Below are 10,255 nucleotides of genomic sequence, written 5' to 3' on the forward strand. Positions count from 1 at the left end.
GCTGGGCATGCAGAAAATAAACAAGACTTTGCCAGGACTGCCGTGACAGCTACGGAGAGATGGAGCGAAGCACAGGCAGCACTGGCACCTGGACACGTTGCCTTCATCCCTTAGTGGAATTTGCTCCTCAGGCTGACATGCGTGGACATCTGATGTGCTAAGCCGGAAGAACAGAGTACGATATGCCCATTAAAAAAGCTTAGAAACACCGCTCTGGCTATTACCGTGGTCCTGCTGTTCCCCTGGGAGTTTTTTGCTTTCTACCTCAGTCACGCTTGTACTGGGCACACTTTCACCATGCACCAAATGAGGAAAAATGGCCCCATTCTCCCCTCTCCTCCCTAAAAGAGGCTTGTATTTGGTGCAGGACAGAATGAGAAGGCAGGGAGATCCATATGGCTATAATATGTTTGCGGGCTAATTCTCTGCTACTGTAAAACTCTGCTCTTGCCACCTCTAACGATTTAATTGTGTTTATGGAAGGCTTTCTCAGATTTTCCAGGCCTTTTCTGAGCTCACCACACCACTTTTTCTGAGTTACTTCTAATAACAACTGGCTAGGATACCTTGTTTCCAAAACTGGTGCAGACACAGGTTAATTAACACAGTGCAAGACAAGCACAGGGAGATGATGCATATTATCAGTACCTGTCTTATATGAATGCAATCTATGTCTATGTGGCTAACGAAAGTCGTATGCTTTATGGGACCTGCATGGCCAATGCCCTGTCCCTGTGGGTCAGAACTGTTGGAAACACAGCTTTACCCTTGTCAAAGAAAGCCGTGAAGTGAAGATCACGGGCGTGTTTGCCTTATATAGACACTTGGATGCCAGAAAACTCAGCAGAAAGCATCATACCCGCATAACCATATCAAGACATGCATCTGGCAGAGAAGGAAGAAGAAAAGTTCCTCACTTGTCAGCTTCTAAGAATGGAATTAGAAAACAGAGAGCAGAAAAGCTAAAGCAGCAGAGAGTCCTGCAGACCCTGGCCTTTTGACTTGTGACTTTTGTTCTCCATCCAGTGTCTCCCAAAGCATGTGCTGAGGACCTCTTCTGTGGTGTGACCTCTGAGTGATCCCGGGATCAAGGCAAAAGATTGTTAACTCTGACAGTAAAACTGCCTCATGAGGTTACGACGGGAATTATATGGGTTATATATTGTAAGAATAATAAACTTTTTATTGCTATTGTATTTGGAGGGAAATCTTGGAGAAGAGAAAGCAAGCGTGAGCAGTTCTGTAAAAGTACCGATTGGCTCCATCTGGAGGTGACAGCTGAGATGACAGACACAGTCACTTTGGGAAACCAGATTGTAAGCAGAGCTGAAAGCAGAGCGAGAATCTGCTCCTCAGCCCTGTGTTGAAGACTTGCCCACAAAAGGCAGGTCTCCAGTCTTTTATGGCTTCTCTTTTAAAAAATAAAGATCGCTAAGGATGTGGTGGTTTCTGTGCATTTGTACCTTTGGGATGGGAGGAATTTCTAGTCCTGCTCCCCCTTGGTTTTCCTGGAAGGTGCCCTGGAGCCCTGCTAGGTTTCTCAGCGTTGTGTGAGAGGAGGCATTGAGTGAGAAGCCTCCTTACAGAGGCCCCATCCTTCTGTCCCCAGCAGCCTGTGTGACCCCTGCTCACCCAGGGAGTCCTGCAGGAAAACAGGAAGGTTGCAATGGCAGTAAGCGAGCAGGCAAAATCCAACCAAAGAAAGTCCCCCAAACTGGCACTGCCTTGAAAAGTTCAAGATTCCCACATGGGAGTTGGACTCAGGCCATGAACAAATTGAAGTCCAGGGCATGAGAAGTATCTAGGTTTGGCTTAAATGCAGAATACAGAGCTCCATATCTGAGCTGGGATGGTTGTTGGTGTTGGCTCTGAAGGCCCATGACTGCTACCTTTTACTTTCCCTTCCAGTAACATTCTGGCATTGAACTAGATCATCACTGCATCAGAGACCAACAGGGTAACCAAAGGGCCTGGGATCTACACCAAGACACTTTACAGTTGCTCATTGCTAAGGCATGAACCAATGTACAGGAATAAACATGTGTGTGCACATGAGAGCAATTCTGCATGTCCCTTAGCAGTGCTCAAAACTTCTGCCCTGAAGAACAAGTTTTGATTCTTTTTTTATTCCTACTTTGCCGAAACCTGCAATGTTATCTCTTTTCCTTGCAAGTCCAGGACTCCAGTTACCTGCATGCCGCTTCTGCACAACCCCATTTCTCTTCAGCCAGGCATGACAAGAGCTTTAACTGTGCAGGGCGGATTGGCTGCAGCAGCTCCCGTGGGCACTCTCACTCTCCTCCCGTCCCCGTTGCAGGTGAGCGTTGCTCCTGCGGCCATCACTAACGGATGGCATCTGCAGAAGTGAGAAGTTTCTGCTGCTCATGGCCACGGGAAGAGGGTGGTGGTGACCTGGGACACTGAGGCTCTGCCTCTACCCCAGCTTTAAGAACAAGAGCTGGGCACTGTTTTTCTCACCTCCTTGGATGTGCTCAGCACCTGCTAGCATGAGGTTTTTCCTCCAGTATGTGGGCTGTTTTTTTGCTTTTTTCTCTACTGGGTTTTTGATAGCATCTACCTGGACAGACTGCTGGATGGTGAACGCTGATGATTCCCTGGAGGTAAGATCGGGGTGAGGAGAGCCTGATCACCAAAACAAAGGTGTCCTAGAAAGAGTTTGGTTCCCGGCATCATTGCTCCACTCCCATGTACTTTTTCCCTGTTGTGCTGGATGAAAGTGGATGAAAATGAAATGAATGACTCTGCCAAGAGCAGGGGAAAAGTGGTATTTTGTGTAATCGTCTCTGCCAGACTTTATTATCCAGACTCTGCTCTTGTTTAGTAAGTTCAGGAAAGGTCTACAGGCTCTAGGTTTAAATATGCATGAACTTGAGTATGGTTATCCTACACCTCCAGCCTGCATGGATATTTTGAAGATGTTTCTAATTCTATAGGTCAGACTTCTTGGTGGAAAAGTCCAGCATGTACACCTATGCTTTTCAAGTCTTTTGCTTAACAGCCATTGAGCTATAGGGCTAGCAGAAATTTATGGGGAGCATGGGGACTGGTGTCAGATCCAGCACTCAAAAATATCTTCTTGAACTTGTGCAGACATTAGCACTCTCATGTTAGAGAAAAGTATTGGCAAAAAATAAACGGCAAACAACAAGGGAGCAGAATGCCACATAGGTGCAAGCTGCGCCTCAGAGACTCCAGACCCCAAAATGTCACCATTTCTCCAGCACTCGGTACTGCAAGTTTGTATTTTTCTTCCCAGAGCAGTCAGCCAGCACTTCTGTATATTTAAAGGCTGCAGGTCCACAGCGTGGGAATCTGCTCTCTGGCAAAATGGATGCTTTATGCAGTAAAGGTGGAACACCTTCCAAGACAGAGAGTTTGGCTCAATACATCAGAAGGAAACTTTCTACCTGCTATCCAGCATAGGAAACCAGAAAAGCTCCTCCGCATGCAATGATTGCAATGCAACATTTAGCTGCATCACATCAAGTGATGAATTATCTGAAGAAAGAAGGCTAAAAGTGATTACAAGAAAAATACCCTTTTTCTCTATGCCACGTGAAATCCCAACAATCTGACTGCCACCCTGGAAGGTGGTTGTAGATGCTGAGATGGTCATAGATCCAGTGCTGTGAGGTTGCTGATGGTCAGTGAGCCTCTTTACAGGGAAAACTGTGCAGCCACTTATGCTGGCTGGAATATCACTCTTCATTTATCGTCTTAATTGAGGAGATATTTTAGATTCATTTCAGAAAGCTGTGAATTGCCTGGAGTCAGCTGAAGATATCATTATACTCAGAAAAGCCAAATGGATCCCAAATTGTGGCATCATTTCCAAGAAAATCAGAAGAGGGAAACCCAGCTCCTAAGTGAAACGACTCCAGGAAAGAACAAGCCCATTACCCTGAGGCTGGGTAACCTTGTCTTCTTGGCACAAAGGCACCTGCGCTGGGCTGTCACTAAGTGCTCCATTAACACCCAGTTTGGTTATTAGCAGCCACTACGCTCACATTACTGAGTGTGAATACTAAATAATGGAGAAAAACGCCCCCAGCCTTAATACCTGACCGTCTGATCTCCTTAATGGCCCTAATGACTTACTGCCTCTCTAAATACGGGAATGCAGGTAAACTGTCCATGGCCGGAAAGGTGTGGAGTCCACAATGATTCCTGTTTTCAGCTGGAAAAAGGGTCATTCGGGCAACTTTTGATTTCAGGAGAAAGGAACTCCATCATCCAGCATAGAAAGTCGCCTGGCTTTGACCCTGGCCCCCAGAAGCTGGGCAGGAGGAAGCCCTCGCTGTGGTCCCACTGGAGAGGAGCAGCCCAGGAGGAAGAGGCCAGGGAGCGCCGGGACAGCCACCTCCGGAGGGGCTGGGGGGCCCTGGCCAGCGCTTCACTCTCGCAGCCCCTCGCCTCCCCTTCAGAAACAACCAGGTCACGGCAACACAGAAAGTGGTTTCAGCTGGTGCACTCTGTTTGAGCATCAAGACAAGCCTGGGTCAATTTTTGCAGTAGTTTGTGCTGGAAAAAGTCGTAATCTGCTTCCCAACAAGCACAGTATTGTGTCCACAGTCCCTCCCTGTGGCAGGCGGATTAAAAATTTTACCACTACTGTTAAATGCTGCCTGTTTTACTCTTATGCTGGGCTTGTAATCATTGTATGTTGGCACCTTTTTACGGTGCGGTAAAACACTCTGACTAACATCGCTCACATGTTTGTCTTCGGCGCTTTCCCCAGAAGGGGAAGCGTGTGCTTGTTCTGTCATTTTTTTGTATTAGAATTATTTTAATATTAATTATACATTATGCATAGGATATAATTATATACATATTACAGTCATTATGCAATTTATGTTTTACATGCATACTTGAGTTAGGGAAAGCAGGTCGTGGCAATGTGTTTCGTAATCAAAGTGGGAAATGAGGCGTTTGACCATGATGCTTAGCTCCTGGGGGAGTCCTTGGCTGGGCCCAGAGAAGCTGGAGCAGATTTGCTATGGGGGGAAAGAGGTGATAGGCAATTAGTGCTACCAACATGGTGCCAGGGTCCGGCCATGGGATGGAGAAATCCATGCTCCCTTGTGCTGGTTTTGGCTGGGGTAGAGTTAATTTTCTTCATAGTAGCTAGTATGGGGCTATGTTTTGGATTTGTGCTGGAAACCGTGTTGACAATACAGGGATGTTTTAGTTATTGCTGAGCAGTGCTTACACAGAGTCAAGGCCTTTTCTGCTTCTCACCCCACCCCACCATGCCCACATGATGCCCCCGCCAGACCTGACCCCTCTCCCGTTTACAGCAGCGAGTTGCCGAGTGCCTGAGGGTCTGTGCTGTCTGCACAATGGCAGATGCCTAAGGGTGGTTTGGGAGCAGATTAACAACGAGAAGGACAAACGGTGCACAAGCAGAGGGGAGCAAGGGATGGCCAAGGAGGTTAAGAGGCAGATAACAGAAACCAGAATAGTTCAGCAGTGGCTCAGGCCAGCCACAGGTCCCCTCCACGACGTCTGTTCCTATCACTCCTCCACAGGCAATGAGACATTTAGCCCTGGCTTGCACGTGCTGCATAGAGATCGGCTGATCCCTGGTTTTGCTTGTGTTCAGCGCTAGCAGGAGCAGGTGACAACTGAAACATCCCAAGACACACAAAACATTTATCAAGTTTTTTCTAGTCTAGGAAGGGGGTTGTTTCACAAGCTAGACATGATCACAAATGTTGCACCTTAAGACCTCTGTTTTGCTTGGAGGCTAACGAAGCCTGGAATCCTGTTAGTCTCTGTATAAATAATTTAGATGAAGATGCTGCTTGTAAGATTTAAAAAACAATACTAATGCGAGCAAGTGAGGAAGCAACTGCGAATATTAGCTGAATACAGAGTAGTATGAATGAGCCTACGGTGGTTTGGGAGGAACATGAAATGCTATAAACACAAGTGGAACAAAATGTAATTTAATAAAAATATGCTAATTTCAAGCACAGCCTGAATGGTGGTGAGTTAAGACAAAAGAGGAGTTGTAGCTGGGTTAAGAGGGCCATGGTAAAAACTTGCATCTGATATAAACATGGGAAATTGTTTTACATGACACCGTTCTCTTGAAAAACACAGAATGAATGAAACCAGGTTTTTCCAGCATTACTTCTTTTTTTTTGTGGTATTTTTCATTAAACCTGCCCCAAAATTCTGCGAAATTGTAAGTAGTTTTCATCTTCATAAAACAAAACTGGTAGATTGTTTTCATTCAAACATAAATAGTATCTTTTTTGCCAGTCTGAAGTAGTGAGTCATTTTTACTCACCTTTAATTCACAGCGCACTATCACAGAGAATATGTACAGTTTGGCTCGAACATTATGTTGTGGAGAAAACATTGTGGCTGGCTACAGGCTTCAATACATCCTGAATGAGACTTTATTAAGTGGCTGAGATATGTTATTATCTGCTTTGTGATTTACACAGCCCAAGAAAAATTAATTTGTTGCATCATCCAAACAAGCCCGGTCCCCTTCATCTGTGTGAAACCCATTCCTCGGGAGAGTTTCTCCTTCCATTAACTGCAGCGGGTGTCACTGGCAGCAGCGGGACAGGCTGGAGTCCAAAGCTGCACCGACATTCACTCTGCTCCTTGTGTGAGCAATTCCAGGAATGTGTTAGAGCTGCTTGTTGCCATATTTGCATTGGTAATGAAAATACCTCCCATATTAAAGTGATTTATGGAAGGCTGGGCTGGGAATGGTATCTACGGCTTCAGGACAGCAGAGACAATTAGCTATGATGCTACTGCAACGTCTGCAGAGTCTTCATGTCTCAGCAATGAGTGTGGCTCGGGCACGCGTGGTCCCATAGCCGGCAGCGCACTGGGAGCCCCAGGGCCAGGATCAGCGCTGGCTGCCTTTCATTTCCCAGCCAGTGTTTACAGCTGAGTCATTTGTGGGCAGCCCTCCACACGCGTCTGGAGAGGGGCTCACATCCACACCTCCGCTCTGCAGCAAAGCACTCCTTTACCCCGCCGCGGCCACCTCCCATTGCGGGCACCCAGCTGTTGGTGCAACTCCTGCCCCACCAGTCGCATTCCCCTCTGAGCCGCTCCTTCCTCCTCAGCTTTCTTGGCAGGAGGATGGCGTAAGGGGAGCATGGACAGCAAAGTCTCAGGTCGCCTGGTCCATAGCCCTGCCCAGCTATGGAGCATTTGGTAAGGAGTGATCAAACCTGCTCTTAGATATCTCCCGTCAGCCACCCCCCAGCTCCTGGCAGAAATTTCCTTCAGAATGTTTATCCTTAACAATAGGAAGGGGTTTTTTCCTAATGTTTAGTCTGAATTTCTTTTGCTCTAATTTATAGCCATTAGCAGGGACACAGAAAACATTGTCCTTTTTCTCCATCCTGCCGCTTTTTTTCTTCAAGCTAAACAACTCAGGTTTGCCATTGACACAGCTGGACCAGGATTTCTGTTGAAAGGCCTAGCTGACCATCCGCTGTGTTGGTGAATATATTAACTTATGGTCTTTTTTTTCTTTTCTCAACCCACAGGTGAGTACAAAGTGCCGTGGCCTGTGGTGGGAATGTGTCACAAATGTTTTCGACGGGATCCAAACTTGCGATGAGTACGACTCCATCTTCGCCGAGCACCCCGGTATGTAAAAGTCAAAGATGTTTCTACAAGTGGTGGGAACAGCTGAGTGTAGACAAAAAGAGCATCTGTTCTACTCAGTGACAGATAATTGGGAGCACATACATATTAGAGCCATGTTTCTTTTCTCAGTGAGGTATTACTCCCAGGGGAAGCTGGAGAAAGCTTCACCCCAGAAAAAAATGTTCCCGCAGGATCTGATCCCATTACCCACCCGCATTTCCATTCCTTGTGCACTAGAACGATCTGCTTTTATCCTGCAGTGAAGTTGGTGCTGACCCGAGCCATGATGATCACAGCAGATATCCTGGCAGGATTTGGATTTCTCTTCCTCGTCCTGGGACTGGACTGCGTGAAATTCCTTCCTGATGAGCCGCTCATCAAGCTGCGCATCTGCCTGGTGTCTGGAGTTACGTTGCTCATTGCAGGTATTCATCTGCTGTGCCCCCACCCCGCAGAACACCCTTTAGCAAGAGCGCATCTTTAAAGCCTTCTCTTATTTTGGGGAGAGGAGTTGGTGATGTTCTAGACGGTAAACATGGGGGAAGGATATTTATTTGCTTTATCTGTGCAATACAGCTTCCCCTGTTCACTGCCTGCCCCTAACAGCACATAGTTGAGTTTATCTGCTTTCATTTCATACATTGACCAGGTTACTTGGCTCTGAGTTGACAGACTTCCATTTACTGCTGTTTTACTGTGGAGAAGTCAGTGTTGTTGATAAGGCAAAGAGACCTAATCGCTGAAGGACTAGAAAGTCCCGGCATCCTGGTTCGGTTCCTGGCTCTGCCACAGATTGTGTGACCTTGGGCAAGTCACTTAGCCTGAAATCTCTGCAGCCGATCTCTAATAAAAGGATAATAACACATCTGTCCCTCGTAGGTGATAACTCCCTGACTGACTGAGGTGCTTTGCTGTTACAGCCAGTGGGAGAATTTTAAATACAAAAATAAATAGACAGCCAACTAGATACCAAGTAATTTCATTTCACTTTATGCCAATAGCGAGCATCTACCTCTGCTTCAGTGTAAGCAGATTTAACACATAACTCACCCCAGCCACTGGGAGCACATGTAAAACACTCTGAGAGGTTCTTTTAAACATCCTCCATTCAACTCCCAAAGTTTGTCTAAAAAGCACTGTCAAAGTTCTGAAAGTCAAAACAGATTAGAAAATTAAATTCTTGAAGCGACTTTACAAGAAGTTGATAAACAAGCCGAGAAGGGAGGAGCTTTCTGCCTTCTACTGCAGAAACCTGAGTCCTGCCCACCAGCGCCTGCGAGGCAGAGCCGCTGCCTGACAGCGCTCCAGCTGGTATCAGTAGGAGCCAGGGTGAATCTGCCAAAGTGCCTGGGCTGAGACTGAACAGGGGCCAAAACCTGCTGTCCGAGGAAGGTCTTCCCATCCTAAAGTCTGACCCAGCAGGCTATACCTCCAGATTTGATGTTTGTGATCTCCTCATGGTCCATCTGGGAGCTCTGTGCGGCACCTCCCTCCTGTCCTGCAGGTCTCCCAGGCATTACCGGCTCGGTGTGGTACGCCGTTGATGTCTACGTGGAGCGCTCCTCTCTGGTCTTCCACAACGTGTTTCTGGGCATCCAGTACAAGTTTGGCTGGTCGTGCTGGCTCGGCATGGCGGGGTCACTCGGCTGTTTCTTATCCGGGGCCCTGCTCACCTGCTGCATGTATCTCTTCAGAGGTGAGGAACCGTGGCAAGGCTGAAACACAGTTTAGAGATAGAGCTATCGCTTGGGGTGTGCTACAGGCACACAGGGTGGGGAAAGTCCTTCAGGGACATCCTTCAGGATGGTTGCTCATCCCCAGTAGCAATATCTTCAGCCGTAAAATGGGAATAGTGTTATTTCAGCAGCTCTAGAAAGCACATCAAGGTCTTCAGGTGGGAGCTGAGGTGTAAGTATGACATAAAATGTGTTATTATGTCATATCTTGGAGTGCTACTTTCTCTGCATTTCGAGGCTTTGCAGCTGAAAGTCACCAAGCACTCATTAGCAGATCCTGTTTCTCTCCCTGTGCCTCGCAGAGACCAGCTCTGGAAGACTCCACTCTGCTTACTCCTTGAGGAAAGGCTATTCCTCAGCTGGGACAATCGTAACAAACGTGCATTTGCCATCCTCGCAAACAGCCACTGCCAAAATGTATGCAGTGGACACAAGAGTGTGAGGAGGAGGTAAGTGCTCCAGAAGGAGCTCTACTTTTATTTGTAGTGGATTGCACAGCGACCCGAGCTCCTGTGGTTGTGATACAGATGCAAAGTTAAATTTCAAGGATGTACTGTATGCTACAATGTTCGCATTATGAGAGCTTCAAAAAAACCTTCCTTCAAGAAAGTAATCTCTGAGAAGATCTTGCTTTAGGGAATCCTGTTGTCTTGAGTGCTGAGGCCACTTGCATAAGCACGGACTGAAATAACCAACACAAACTCTTTCAGCATTTGGCTCAACAATATCGGTACGGGTGAGATAAATCAGCCACTCCTGGATCAGACACCAGTGTTCCACATGTAGATCCCCAGACTGTAGGATGGATCTGTTCCATGTCTGGTAATGTGTTGACAGAATGTACGAAGCAGAAAATACAGGTGAAGAGA

General features: G+C 46.9%; 1 protein-coding gene across 1 annotated transcript; it reads left to right on the plus strand.

The window, feature by feature from the left end:
- The first annotated feature begins 2,507 nt into the window (after positions 1-2,507).
- Positions 2,508-9,828, plus strand: CLDN16 (claudin 16). The gene is made up of 5 exons (XM_009581923.1): positions 2,508-2,621; positions 7,548-7,650; positions 7,911-8,075; positions 9,155-9,346; positions 9,689-9,828. Exons 1-5 carry the CDS (start codon positions 2,508-2,510, stop codon positions 9,826-9,828), a joined length of 714 nt encoding a protein of 237 aa, XP_009580218.1.
- The last annotated feature ends 427 nt before the right edge of the window (positions 9,829-10,255 follow it).

The sequence above is a fragment of the Fulmarus glacialis genome, unplaced genomic scaffold (genome assembly GCF_000690835.1).
Source record: "Fulmarus glacialis isolate BGI_N327 unplaced genomic scaffold, ASM69083v1 scaffold8497, whole genome shotgun sequence".
Lineage (NCBI taxonomy): Eukaryota > Metazoa > Chordata > Aves > Procellariiformes > Procellariidae > Fulmarus > Fulmarus glacialis.

Bases quoted from the DNA above. Each gene is read 5' to 3' on its own strand.
- CLDN16 (XM_009581923.1), top strand. From the start codon at position 2,508: ATGAGGTTTTTCCTCCAGTATGTGGGCTGTTTTTTTGCTTTTTTCTCT. The intron at 2,622-7,547 runs GTAAGATCGGGG...CTCAACCCACAG, and splicing joins ACGCTGATGATTCCCTGGAG to GTGAGTACAAAGTGCCGTGG. The intron at 9,347-9,688 runs GTGAGGAACCGT...TGTGCCTCGCAG, and splicing joins CTGCATGTATCTCTTCAGAG to AGACCAGCTCTGGAAGACTC.